The 13,904-nt window shown below is 52.5% G+C and overlaps 1 protein-coding gene across 1 annotated transcript; it reads right to left on the bottom strand.

Annotated features, from left to right (window-relative positions):
• Window positions 1-90: 90 nt before the first annotated feature.
• Window positions 91-10,248, bottom strand: rai1 (retinoic acid induced 1). The gene is made up of 5 exons (XM_085933713.1): window positions 10,143-10,248; window positions 3,786-9,905; window positions 3,580-3,673; window positions 3,022-3,071; window positions 91-1,368 (listed from the first exon to the last, which is right to left on the bottom strand). Exons 2-5 carry the CDS (start codon window positions 9,840-9,842, stop codon window positions 1,360-1,362), a joined length of 6,210 nt encoding a protein of 2,069 aa, XP_085789839.1. The 5' UTR covers window positions 9,843-9,905; window positions 10,143-10,248; the 3' UTR covers window positions 91-1,359.
• Window positions 10,249-13,904: the final 3,656 nt, after the last annotated feature.

The following is a 13,904-nucleotide window of genomic DNA, read 5'->3' as shown; positions in this document are numbered from 1 at the left end:
ATAAATCATGGGATAAAAATCAAGCAAAAAAATAACCACACTCCACACACTTAACCCATAACATTACAAAGAGATGACATATCTGCATCGGTGGATTCTTTTATTATTTATTTTATAAGCAATAACGTATTCCATTTTATAGAAAATAAACATCTCTAGGAAATACTATACACAGTTATTATTAGTACAGCACATTTTACATTTAAACAGCATCAAATACTTCTGTACACCATGAAAGAAACCATCAGAAAGGTGTTCAATGATTGGCACGCCGTTGTTTTTTTTTTGTGTGTTTTTTTTTTTTTTTTTATGCACCGAGACATCACCAAGACATGTCACCTAGACCGTCACGTGAGCGGACACCTCGTGCGGCGTGTCGTCACGCAGCGTGGCGGCAGAGGCTACGTCGAGACTACACGTGTGCCGTGGCTCTCCCAAAAATTGGATTCACATATCGTGGCACAGGAATACGATTTCAAAATGTGCAGAAGAGATGTTGTGGGACAACCAGACCCCTGGCTGGACCCTCGGAGCCTGGCAATGCAAAGACGATAGCAACAATGGAAGAGTTGCACCCATTTTTTGTCACCTGTTTTGTTACCGTTTCCCAAGGGTGGTGTGATGATGTGGTTAATGCACATGAATATACAAGATAAGAGTGTTGTACAGTAGTGCCTTGAGATACTCACTTTGCATTGTGAAAAGCTCAGAACTTCCCCCATTGAACAAAAATGAAAATTGTCTGGGGCAGCCTCCGTCTCAACTCCTCTCAGCTAATCAGTGCTGCACTCTTACTGGCAATCGTTCTCCGCAGAGCATAAAGAAATATGATTGAAATATGATATTGTCTGCTTGCCTACATGTGCTGCTTGGAGATATGCACAGTAAAGTGACGCTTGGGAAGACCACACACCTTTTGGCCTGCAGACAAAGTGAACAGATGATGGCAATCTATCATCTGTGATGATGGCACCCATCTGAGGGACACGCGCACGCACGCACGCACGCACGCACGCACGCACGCACGCACGCACTCACTCACTCACTCACTCACTCACTCACTCACTCACTCACTCACTCACTCACTCACTCACAGACAGACCTTGCTCGGCATTTCAAGCAGACCACCCCCCCACCCCTTGTCCAGAAAATGTTGGGTGCCCGAGTCCTTGGGGAGTTGCTCTCTGGAGGAGCATCTTTCTCTCCCGCCTCTCAGAGTTCTCTCTTGATGCCGGTGTGGGAGCACCGCCTCGGGGCGCGGGGCCCGTCCGTCATCCTGTCCGTTTTTATAGGCTTAGCTGGCTGTTAGGACAGCGTTTATCTTTGCCATGTTCTTGCGAGGTGGTCCAATCGGATATCTTACAAATCCTGAAAAGGCACGGAGGGGAGACGGGCGTGAATACAACGGACACACACACACACGCACACGCACGCACACGCACACACACGCGCGCAATTGAGCGTTTTGCGGTTGGAGCGAGTCGGGTTTTAAATCAGGGTTGCCTTAAGGTTTCAAATTATGGTTTTAATTTCGTTTGAGGGTTTCAAAGTAGGGTTTTGATTTAGAGGTAAAGGTTTGAAAATGTATAGAATCAGAGTAAGGGTTTCACATTGGAGTTCCGGACATGATGTAACGTTTTTTTTCCACTCGCGTGCAGCCTTTGAGACGATTCTTTCTGAAACGAAGATGCGCTGCGGAGTCGTAAAGTCCACTCTGGCTTCAAGCCTGTTCGGCGGTGCACGTGTGCCTAATAAAGCGGCCTCTAATCACGCGCGCTAACCATTCATCTTGCACATTGGAGCGGCGCGCAGCAGGAACGCCCACTAATTGCGCCGATTCGGCGGCGGAGAAGCGCTTGGGCTTCGGCCCCTCTCCTCCTCTGCACGCCTGCCGGCGTCGCCTTCTTCTCTCGCCTCTTTGATTGCGTCGCCTCGTCTGATTTTACTGTCCCCGTTTGTCTGTGGCGCCCACGCAAACAAGCCGCTTCGCTTCTTTCCTGCCTCGCTAGACGCGCAACCAGCGATGTGTTAATGAGCCTCGTGAGTCATGCGTCACCTGCGCGGCGTTTTTTGCGACTTCACCTTTTGTATGTGCTCGCAAGGGGACCCTTGGGTGTGGTGTTTGCGTTTGTGCACGAGGCGCTTTGATTAGGCTTTGCAGCTTAAATTGGCACAGCACCGACCTACACGCACACACACGCTCACTCACGCACACTTCCGCTGATGACAGCTTTGCCTCCTCCTGCTACCAACAACCTCCCTTTTCTCTCCTCGCACTCCGCTGCCTTGTGCGGCTCAGACGGAAGCGCCGGTGAAGGGAATAGGGGGGGGGGGGGGGAGTGTGAGGAGATCAGGGGAGGGACGGATGAAGGCGGCATGACTAAAAATGGGAAAGAAGAATGAAAAATAAGAGGCGGGAGGTCGTTGGGGATGAGACGTGAACGCAACAGCAAAAGCAGCGGGGGGAGGCGAGGAGGCGCCAAATAAGCCGAGTGAGGGAAGGAAGGAGGTACAAGACGAGAGTAGAGGAAGAGTGTGTGTGCGTGTGCGCGTGTGTGTGTAGCATGCGAGGCGCGTCGCAGGCAGGCAGTGATGGTGGGTGGGGTGTTTTGATCAGCAGCCAGCGTTTCATCACTGTCAGTCTGCGCGGAGGAGAACAGAAAGAGGAAGGAGGGAGGAAGCGAAGGGGGGAGAAGGAGGGGGGCACTGGTGCCTCAACGCACCGATGCTCGCTGCTGAATGTCATCCTCACACCCCCTTCCCCCGCCTTCTCCCGCTGCCTTTGACCTTCCTCTTTGAGGCTGCAGTGAGGACCTAAAACCACCAGATGGCGTCTGGCTGACAGCAAAGCCGTCCGTACCATCCGTCCGTCCGTCCATTCATCCATCTGTCCGTCCATTCATCTATCCGTCCGTCCGTCCGTCCGTCCATCCATCCATCCATCCATCCATCCATCCATCAGTGCCACGAGGGCTCCCTGTAGTGGATAATGTGGACTCATGTTCTTTGGGATGGTCTTACCTCATGTTTGGGGCATTTGATGGAGAAATCATCTTCACGGAATGTGCAGCCTGTAGAGTTTGAGAGAAAGCAAAGACGAACAAAACAGTCAATAGAAACAAATTGGATTCCAGCACGATTAGCATTAACCTGAAGAGAAGAAGAAGAAGGAAGCAGCAGAGGATGCGAGAGGAAAGAGTCCGTCACGTATGGCCAACGCACGCAGCAGGAGGGAAATAGACCTGCTGTGCCCCATCCCCCCGTCTCCCCCCACTTAACCCCGCCTCCCCACGCCCGCTCCCAGGTGCCTCGGCAAACTTTCAAATCTTCAGCGTGACGCATAAAAGCCACTCTATGAAGCAAAAACGATGGCTTCTGACCCTATCGTGCACAAAGGTTTTGGGATAAAAGTTGCCCGTTCAGCCATCTTGTTGCAGACTAAAGCATTTGAATCTGCCCTTCCTCCTGCTCCCTCCGGCTCAAAGCACTTCTCTCGGTGTCCGACTTCCTCATCTGCTGCTCCACAAAGTTCTCGCTCCCTGCTCGCCCCACCCCCAGCCAGACTCTGGTTTGGCTTACCTGTCTCTTTGGCGCAGGCGTAGTGGTACTTCCGAGAGCAGCTTCTCCAGCAGCAAGTGAGGGACGCCCCCGCAGTCTGGCATTTGTGGCAGCTCTGGGGTTCATCATAGTGAGCGAGGGTGTTCGGGGACAGAGAGGGAAAAGCAAAAGTAGGAACATCAGCACAAAGCGGTTGCTCGGCAACGTGGCGATGTTTGCGTTCGTACCGTTTGGGCCGAATTTGCAGCGGCTTCCTTCAGCCCGTACAATCGGCCAGCCAGCACGATCACGCCTTTGGTCCAGATGGCGCAGTTTTCATGAGCCCAGTGTTCACTGGCCTCGGCTTCATCTTGCAGCCTTCGGAGCGAACCTTCTTGGTTCGCGCAAGGTGCGGTCTGGAGCCGCCTCATCCTCTTTAACCTTTCGCGAAGGCTTATTCTTGGAGGAAGGCCCGTTCTGTCTTTTCCGTCTGCTCGTCCGTACGGCCGGCGGCGACGTCTGGCACTTCGGCTCTCCCGCGCGTTATCTCTTTCCTTGACTTCCTCGATGGCGTTTGACGATGTGTGCGGTTCTTCACTACCTTCATCCCGGTCGGCATTCCCTGACCCTTGCCCGAGGGAGACAACGGGCTCGGCGGTCAAGAGTTTCCGAGGAAGTCCATCTTCGGCGTAGTACGGCCCGCACAGATCGCCCAGATCTCGATAGTTTGAAGGTTTTGCGCACAGGCAGCAGGTGAGACGTCTACCGATTAGATCCGGATTGAGTGCCGGCCCTTGGAGCATGGCGGCGGTATGCGGCACTACTTTTGCCACTGTGAAAGGATTCTTCATCTGGAGAATTCCCTTCTTTCTTTGTCTCTGGAAAACGTGCACGTCCTCTGGCTTGTTGACGATGGCGCACCAAGATGGAAAGTCTCTGGAGTTGTTCATGCGCACGTAGGGACAGAAAGACTGCGGCTGCTGTGGCTGGTGATGCTGGATAGGCCTGGTTCGGACTCTCCTGACAGAAATGCTCTCGGCCTGCTTGTCTGAGATGGTCAGCACGGGACCCACAACGCCGTCTTTGTGCTCCTCGTCACGCTTGTCTGTTTGCGTCTGGAGCTTTTCCGCTTCGCAGCCGGCAGCCCTCACGACGGCCTCGATGACCTCCAAGGCGTCCTTCATTCCGGGTTTTGGCCCGGGCTTTTTGTACACTTTGAGAGGCTTGGCGGACGTCTCCTCCTTCCCCCGTTGGCGCTTAACCGCGTGGGCGAATGGTTTTCTTCCCCTTTTGGATTTCGGGAGGACTTCTGCGCCACCCATGTCGGGGCATATTTTGATATCATCGGGAGCGATTGGCAGTCGGGGCTCCTTCGAAGGCGTGGTGATCTCCTCTGCCATCGTGTCTTGTTGCTCTGTGGGTTCCACTTTGATCTCCTTTGCTATTTCTTCAGGCTGAGCTTTTCGTTTCCTCTTCTGCTTCAGGTGCATCTCGTGGTTATTTTTAATGGCCCTCTGCTTGGCAGCTCTCGGGGCGGTCACGATGAGCTCACTTGCTTCCAAAGCTACGACGGAGGCATCTGTGCTCTCCACCATGGCCCATCGCTTCCGCTTGGAGGACTTGGGTAGGGGTAAATCAAGTGCTTTTGCCTGTTGGGTCCAATCTCCTCGAGGACCGAGGTCTACCTGAGCCCCCATCGCCCTTTGGACGTTGCACATTGGCCCTTGGTCATTGGCATCCTCTCCTTGTCTCCACTCTTGTGTTCCTCCACTTATCTCCTGCGTGTCACTTTCACGTTTGACCTCTTTCCTGGCAACGCTATCGAGGTGTTTGGCAACAGCCTGTCTGCTTTTCACTTCACTTTCCATCATTTCAGTGCCGTTGACAAGAATAGCCGTCTGGACGACAGCATGGGGAGCAAAATCCTTGGTCGTTGCGTCGTCGTTGAGATTGACGTCCGTCTGAGGAGTTTGGAGATACTTCTTGGAGCTCGGCGAGGTGATCTTCTGCACCATGGCCTCGTATTTCTGCCCTCTGCCCTTACGTGGAGGAAGAACTTTTGTTCGAGCGGGGCACTGCACAGGCAGCGCAGGCACGTCCCCTTGATCGGTTTCGGGAATATGTTTGGGTGGGTACGGGAGCTCGGGCTCTGTGGTGGTTGGCCCTCTCTTTCTTCTGGGACTCTCTTGAGGTGCGGAGACAACCTGCTCGGGCGGTTGGAGCGCTTTGGCTTTCGGCTTGGGACCCCTCTTTTTCTTGAGCGGCACCAAAGAGGGATCCATGGCTGACTGATATGTGAGTGGAAGCAACTCTTCACTATTTTCAGCTGGAAGCAATGCAGGAGTTTTTGTTGTCATCTTTTTGGCCATATGTGGAGTTGGCTGCACTTCCTCTTTCTCAGAACATTCAATTGTGCCACTTTGGGTTGTTACAACGTCCTCGTGCAGGTTTTTCTCCTTTTCTTTGGCCTGTGGGGGCTTTCTTGACCTTAAAGTCATATTTTTAGTGTCATTTTCTTGTGCTTTTATGTCATCCAGTGACTTTTGGTCACGGTTGATGACTTTTATATCCTGGTTTATTTGTGATAGTGTGGCCTTGATATTTTTCCTGCCCCTGCCTTGTGGCTCTGTCAAAATGATTTCTTCCTGTCGCGTCTGCTTGGCTCTGGAAACTGAGCCTTTGGGGCGACCGACGGGGGCCTTGACGGGTAAAGCCTCTTCAGATTCGAATCCCGGCTTTGAAATAGGTTTGGGCCCAGGTTTTGAGCCTGCTTTTCGTTTCCCCAGAGACTCGATTTTTTCCGCCGGATCTGGTGTACTTGGCACATCCTTTAGTCCTGATTTGAGTCCTGCTTTTGGGCCAGGCTTTGGGGCAAGTTTAGGGCCTGGTTTGGCTGCTGGTTTTGGCCCTGGCTTGGATCCATTTTTCAGTGCTGGTTTGGGTCCAGGTTTTGGGCCTGGTTTCCTCTTCAAATGATCCTCGCCTTTGGATGGGAAGTCTGCTGCATTGAAAGAGCGGGTGCACATTCTTGAACTCAGTCCTTCGGCTAACATTGTGCTTGTCTGGCTCACGATTGATTCCTGGTGCGCGAGCTCAGTTTGGTCTGGGAATAACATCATTTTGGCTGAAGGCCTGCAGGCATTTTCAGAGGCCAGGGGCTCCCCTTCTCGCTCCTTCTCTTGGTCCCTTTCCAAGCTTAGCTGTCGCCTGATGGCCACCCCTGAAAGCATGGTTTTCCTTCTCCCCCTTGTATGCTTGCGCCCAAACGCTCTGGGCTGAGCAGATGGGGCCACGGGCTCTGGCTTGGCCAAAGGGGTCACAGCGCTGGAGCAGCTGAGGCCCGGCTCCATGTCCTCATCGCCTTTCTTTGGGGAGGGCGGTGTGTCCGCCCAGGAGGGGGCTGACGGAAGAATTGACTTGCCAGGTAACTGAGGAGAGTCAGGCTCCAGCACTTTAGCGTCGCTGTGATCCATGTGATCCCTGGACTGGGTTGGAGTTGCTGTTGTCTTGTCGTTGAGGGCTGAAAAGACGGGCATAGCAGACTGGGGTTGCGGTGCCGTGTCGCCGATGGCCGATTCTCTGGAAGAAGCATCCGGGGCTATGGCCACATTTGGATGCGCCGGCACTCCCGCGAGCTCATGGTCACTGTGGAACTCTGCTCTTTTCTCTGTCCTGGTGCAAAGGTTGCCAGAAGGCTTCTCAACGCCGTGTCTGTTCTTCATGATATCAGAATTCACTGACTGGCTGCCGTTCTCCTCTTCCACTGGTTTGTTTCTCACCTCATCAGATGGGGGCGGGGAAAGAGCATGTTGCGTTGGTTCATCATAGTCTGCTTCGGGTCCACGGCTTTCCTCCTCCTGTTGGTCTTCCTCAAGTGACTGTTTGCTCTCTGTCTTCCTGTGGTTGTCCTCCTCGAATGCCTCACTTTGAGGGTTTGGAGAGGTGTTGTCTGAACTGTCCTCCTTCTCTGTGGAATATTGATCCTGTTCAAGGTCACTTGCAGGATGGAAAGGCAATGTTTTCAGGGAGCTCTCGGAAGCGATTGATGACTCGGATTTGTACGCTTCTTTTATCTCTTGGCCGAAATGGTGACTCGAGTCAGAGCAGGCAGCTGGGGACTGTTCGAGTGAATCCAGCTCATATTTCCTCCGAACCGCTTCATATGACGTCTCGGCATAGCAAAAATCTTTGCTTTTGTTGACTTGGTTGTACAAAAATGAACATTTGCCCTCATCTGACCATTTCTCTCGTTTCTCTGTCAGTTTGGCGACACAGGCGTCTATTTCATAGTCAGGTGTTTTGGGCCGAGTCGCCACTTCTTGCTCAGCTGATTTCTCCGTCCATGCCGATTCCTCAAAGTTTTCTTTAACAGGCTGGCCGATCCGCTGTATTTCGGAAGATGAGTCGGTCTCGGGTTTAACGGGACTGGGAATCGTAATGCTCCCCTCAGCGAGGGTCTTCACGGGAGCGCCGTCTTCCTGCATCGACTGACATCGAATTGGGTCGGGAGTAAAGTTGTGCAATCCCGAGTCTCCAGACCTGGTGGACACGTCATCCGGAGACGTCATGGAACAGGACGACATTGTGTCCACGTTGATGTGGGAGTTGTTGGCAGGCTGAGCTGGACTCCTGCCCTGGTTTCTGTAGTAGAAGCTCCTGTCCAGTTGCTCGTCACTACTGCTGGAGTAGCCCCCCTCGTGCAGTTCCATCGGCATCCGCGGGTGCTGCACGTTCGAGTAAAGGTCCTGCGCCGGGCCGCCGCTTAAACTCCCAGCACTTTCTGAATATGGACTTTTGTAGCCCTCGCCCTTTTTCAAGGACGCTGCGCTGCCAGAACTGCTGCTGCTTCCACCACTGTTCCGTTTCGAGGCTTTTTTGTTGGCCACCAGAGTCTCAGAAAGCAGCAACTGTTGGACGTTGTTGGATATGTTCTCGACCTGAGAGGTGAGGGCATTCAGGCTCCACAAGCTGGGGTTGGACAGCAGTTTCTCTGAGAAGCGCTCTTTCACGCTCGGTCCTGGAAGTGCGTTGGTGAAGCTGTGGGCTGCCGCGTGGGGCACGCTGGGGGACGGGTGCGAGCGTGGAGGCAACAGCATGGCGTTGGACGCGCCGTGCTCTTGGTGGCCTGTCGAGGAAGATGACGAGGACAAGGCCGCCCCTGGGGTGATGGGTGGTTGGCCGTACTGGAATGATTCGGGATTGGTCATCAGTGGTGACGGGGTGGAGCTGTATGAAGGTGAGCGTCCCAGCGAGCGTGCGGGTGAGTGGCTTGAAGAGGGACTGCAAGTTTGATAATACTGCTCGGGTGACCTGACAGACAGTTCCGAGAGACAGTAGCTTGCTTGCGGTTGGCTGAAGTGCTGGTATTTTGGGTTGGGGTGGGCTTCCTGTGGGTTGCTCATGGCTTGCAGAGGGGGCTGTGGCTCATAACCTCTGGAGTGTTGGTAGCTGTAGCTGTTCTGAGATGCCCGGTAGCCTCCTTGCTTCAGGTTACCGAGACCGCTCATTTGTCTGCCATACTGCGAGCTCGGCGGTACGCTGTAACTTTTATAACATGGCGGCATGGGGCTGCACTTTTCTATGTACGGTGAAGGAGAGGGGGAAGGTTGGGGATAGTGCAGGTGACTTTGTGGGTACATCAACGGTGAAGGGTTACTTTGGTGTGACTGCTGATGGGGGCTGGGATAAGATGGCTGGGGGCACTGGGTCTGTGAGTGGCCCAGCAGGTTCTGGTCCATGTACTGTGAGGAATTAGGGGCGGGTGGACCTCCAGATTCGAGTCGCCCGACCATCTCGTGCTCATACGATGTCAACTGAGCCGGGTCTTCCCATTTGTGCTGGAGGTGGCCCCCGCTCATGTACTGGGCTGCGTAAGTCCCAGGGCCAATGTGGTTGCTGTAACCACCGTGACCTTGTAGAGGTTGGCCAGAACTTAGTGGAGGGAATTTGGGGACTTTCTTCTTTGCCTGCGAGGGTGCCGAGCCTCCGTTTCCGTTCCCGCCACCGTTGACCGGAAAACCAGGGTAGGCTGGCTGGCTATAACAGTCCTTCGGTGCTCCTGCGGTTCCTGCTCCTGCAGCTGAAGACATGCTTGTAGCGTTCACCAGCGAGCGGGCGTCATAGGCTGACCTTGACAGCCCCGGGCCCGGGCCTGGATGCGGACCAGGCCCCGGGTGGGGTAGCTGAGGATGGGCATGATGTGGGTGTTGTCGGTACGTCTCCAGGCGTGATAATTCGTGGGGCTCCTGCTGGTAGCAGGGTTGATTGCTGTGGTAACCACCGGCGCGCTCACGGAAGGACTGCATCGCTACCACAGTCTGAAAGCAGAACAGGGAGGGGGAGTTGTTGGTAAAGAGGGGATGGGGGTTCTGAAAACATGAAAAAATGGGGCAGGGGGACATAAGACACTCATTAGACACTTGATATACTTTCATGGTATAAAAAAAATCAATAGGTCGATAGATGGCAGTTCAATCACTTAATTGGCACAGTTCGATCCCGAGTCAGTTGCACTGATGCTGGTATAAGAAATTCAATTGCAGTTTCAAGCTCCAAATCTTCATCCAGCCTCACAACAGAAGAGGAAGACGAGGAGACGGAGTCACCTGGAGACGAAGCTCTCAGCTCAGTCTGTCAGCGTGTCTTTTTCTGTGCTGTACGTGCCTGCCGCCTCCCGCACAATACCCCGGCTTGCAAGCGGCCCCAGGAAGCGCCACCAGACGCGCGTTGCTATTATTCATGTCTGAAACGGGCAATTTGCGCACACGAACACACACGCACACACACACACACACACACACACACACACACACACACACACACACACACACACACACACACACACACACACACACACACACACACTGGACAGGCCAACGCAGTGTAATGCAATGCAACATGGTACGTTGCACACACTGGTACAACGAGGTGAGCTCCGTAATGAGCTTTCCCTCCTGCTGGAAGAGGTCGACGTGTGCGTAATTGACTGCCGTGGGCTGCGCACGCCTCACAACTCGGCGAGGGCGTTGGGCCTCTTGGGCAACATTTGCGTACACGGCGAGCACCTTCCTGGGCTAAAACGTCGTGGCGATGACCTTTCCAGACAGCAGATTCCGGTCTATAAGCGTACATCAATAACCCAGAGAGTGGAGACGACAGCGAGAAGCAAGAGAGGAGAAAATCTGATTGTTCAGCTGGATGCCTCAGAATGTGGCGAGCCGCCACACAGTTGCACTCCTCTCTCGGTGCTTTGGTCTCTTTCATCGCATCAGCTTCACAGGCGCTTTGAGACGGGATTTATCTTCTTTTGCCACACGCATACTCCAACACAAAAGGTGACCTTAAAGCGGTCCTGCGTGTGAAATAGAACGACGCACGCGGCAGGGCTGCGCGTTTGGGGGAGGTGCGCAAACCCCATTCGTGTTGCCCCGACAGGAGAGGTACCCGGCCTCCAGGGTGGAGGGATGGAGTGCCGCGCCGCGTTCACCTCGTCCTTGTTAATTATGCATGCAGACGCGTTTCATATCGTGAGCAGGCGGAGCGGGCCTGGAAGCTAACGTAAACACACTTGCTCATCAGCACAGTCCAAGTCAGACAACGTACCATCAAAAATAAGGCAAACAGACTCCACCCATCAACATATCAGGCTGAAACACTTGTCATCTTAACGGATCAACTACACGGCAAACCAAACCTCTCACCAGTCGACACTAACACCTCTCGAATTACGCACACAAAAATAACACACACACCTCCCCTCATCAGTGCACCCACTTTGCTTGCTAGCTGGTGTTCTCCACAGCTAACTACGATGATCCTCCCTCCATCATGGGGGCTGTGTTCCAGACCAAGGCAGCAGTAAGTGATGGCCGCGGAAGGTGAGCAACATCGGTTCCGTGCCTCACACATTGCAGGTGTCTTTGTTTTGTGTGTGTTGCTCTAAATTGGCCTCTGTATGACTCCAAAGAAAGCAAAAACTGCTAGCAATAGTGTTTTTCCAAAAGTTTGAGGTGCCTAATTCGTGAGTGTGATCCTGCTGACACCAAGGAGTAAAATGAGGTTGAAAAAAAAACTGACTCCAAGAGGGAGGCATCGATCTCAGCCACAAAAAACTAGACCCACCCCTGCATGAAAATCAAGACGCCAATTAAATCAAATGTTTGAAGGATACACAGTTAAAAAAAAATCTTGAACTTTAAATGAACTTCTTGGGTGGAGACTGGCAACATAAACAGACAGACAGACAGACAGACAGACAGACAGACAGACAGACAGACAGTGTGACCAGGCGGTCCGGGGAGGTTAGGACCCCAAAGGAGACGCTCGGGAGATGGATCCAGCCAATATCTGCTCTGACATTTGTAAGTGTCCTGTTGTCATGGCACAAGGCTGGATGTCAGGCGGGGTTGCACAGAATAATCGTCCGGCTGCATTGAGAGGAGTGAGGTGAGGCTATCGAACGGCCGCAGACAGACAGATGGATGGTGGACGGGCGGTCGGCAAATGAGGTGCCAAAGCCGGCTTCCGCTCAAGAAGTGACGGATCCAGAACAGATCCAGATCTGATCCTGACAACCAGCCAATGGGACCACAGGGATTTGAGGTTTTGAGATCTATTCACATTCCAATAATGTTTTTCAAATCAACAACAACACAACCATCAAAAGAATCTCAGTACGTTCAGTCTTGAAAAATGGGGAGCCTTGATGGATGAATCCAAACGATTCCGTTTTGCCACCCTACAGAAGAATGTTGGAAAACAAGGCATCGTCTGGACTGCACCTCTTTTCCTCCAACTCGGCCTATCTTTTCCAATATGGCCCGAAGGCTTATTGAAGGGATATTAAAGTCGAGCAAGCGCTTCCTCGTCTTCGACTTGATGAAAACCAGTAATGCAGTATTTGTTGGAGGCGGACGGAAGTGGCTGGCCGAAACGCCTCAGTAGCATCCAATCGTGAGGAAACGCAGCTTGGCGCCGCTCGATTTTTGAGAGACCATTTTAGTTGTGTGAGGCACGGCGGTTAGCGTTTGCGCACGTGTATATGTGTGTGTGTGTGTGTGTGTGTGTGTGTGTGTGTGTGTGTGTGCGAGAAATGCAATTGCCTCATCTGTGGTGTGGAGGATGACTCATCCACATTCACAGACATGACTTTGTGCTCTCATGCTGACGACAATGACACTTCACACAAAAATGTCGAACCGACACTAGTTTGAGTATTTTTATTTTTTTAGTATAATTTTTGGGGGATGTAGATGTTTCAACACATCTGTTGTGTGGAGATCAGGCGGCGGATGACGAACGAGCGCAAACGGAATGCCAAACTTTTTCTTTTGCGCCATCTCTGAACGTGACGATGCCTGTTGACCTTTAGCGGAGGAACAAACACAGCGCCAAGCGACGCCATCCAAAAGCAGACACAATAACAACAACACAGAGCAGAGTGTGTTGTCGCCATGGCAACGGGGGAGCCACTCAGTATGCTAGCAGCATGGAGAAAGCATGCAAGATGAACATCTGGCCGCAGGGTGTCAATGACAGGTCGGCGTGTTTATCACGCATTCGAAACATGCACAAATACATCATCATCATCATCATCATCATCATCATCAGTCAAGGTTGATCTAATAACATGAAAAAAACCTATATATATTAACCTGTATTGATTTGTGTTGATTGCTATGCGTGGCTGTAACAAGACCGAGGGCCAGTGGCCTGGCACTGTGAGGAAGAAAAATGTTATAATACGAATGGCTCCTCACAGAGGCTCAAGAAGGTATGTCTGGGTGCAACATAGAACTTGTATTTAAGGCACCACCACACAAAATGACGCTTTTGCCAGTTGGTTGCCCCAAGCCCAAAATATTGCAACACTCGTCCTCTTCCTCCATTTCTCCACTCCCTCCATCCCTCCTTCCACATCTTTTGAGGCGCGGTCACCTCCAGTGGGCAGCTGCCCTTTGAAGGACTAAACCTGCCTTTGTTGACATGGTAACGGCGCACGCAGACGGGCGGGGATGAGAAGGACGGAGGTGACACACACACACACACACAGGTTGGGTTTGCCTCCCTCTGCGCGAGGACGTTGTCGTGGTTACCTGGGCATGTGACCGGAATGAGGATTGCTCATTATTTGCTGTGTGTACGTTGGTAATGACGGTCTTGGGTCAGTTTTGTTTTTTGTTAGAAAATGAATTCAAGCTTTCAGTATTACCTCTGCATTGGGTGTGTGTGTTTGTGAAGCGGGCCTCCTGTTGACCTTCCACAACAAAGAGAGAGAGTGACACATCCTGAGATGTGAGGAAAGCGACACAAGCAAAAAGAAGGAAAAGAAGAAGAGCGCGTAGTGACGGACGTTCTCTGTCTAATTT

The sequence above is a fragment of the Syngnathus leptorhynchus genome, chromosome 16 (assembly GCF_054491065.1).
Source record: "Syngnathus leptorhynchus isolate UIUO chromosome 16, UIUO_Slep, whole genome shotgun sequence".
Taxonomy (NCBI): domain Eukaryota; kingdom Metazoa; phylum Chordata; class Actinopteri; order Syngnathiformes; family Syngnathidae; genus Syngnathus; species Syngnathus leptorhynchus.
The sequence above is the reverse complement of the archived record's forward strand: the minus strand, read 5'-3'. Positions and strand labels throughout refer to the sequence as shown.

Bases quoted from the DNA above. Each gene is read 5' to 3' on its own strand.
- rai1 (XM_085933713.1), bottom strand. From the start codon at position 9,842: ATGCAGTCCTTCCGTGAGCGCGCCGGTGGTTACCACAGCAATCAACCC. The intron at 3,674-3,785 runs GTACGAACGCAA...GATGAACCCCAG, and splicing joins CTGCAAATTCGGCCCAAACG to AGCTGCCACAAATGCCAGAC. The intron at 3,072-3,579 runs GTAAGCCAAACC...CAAACTCTACAG, and splicing joins CGCCTGCGCCAAAGAGACAG to GCTGCACATTCCGTGAAGAT.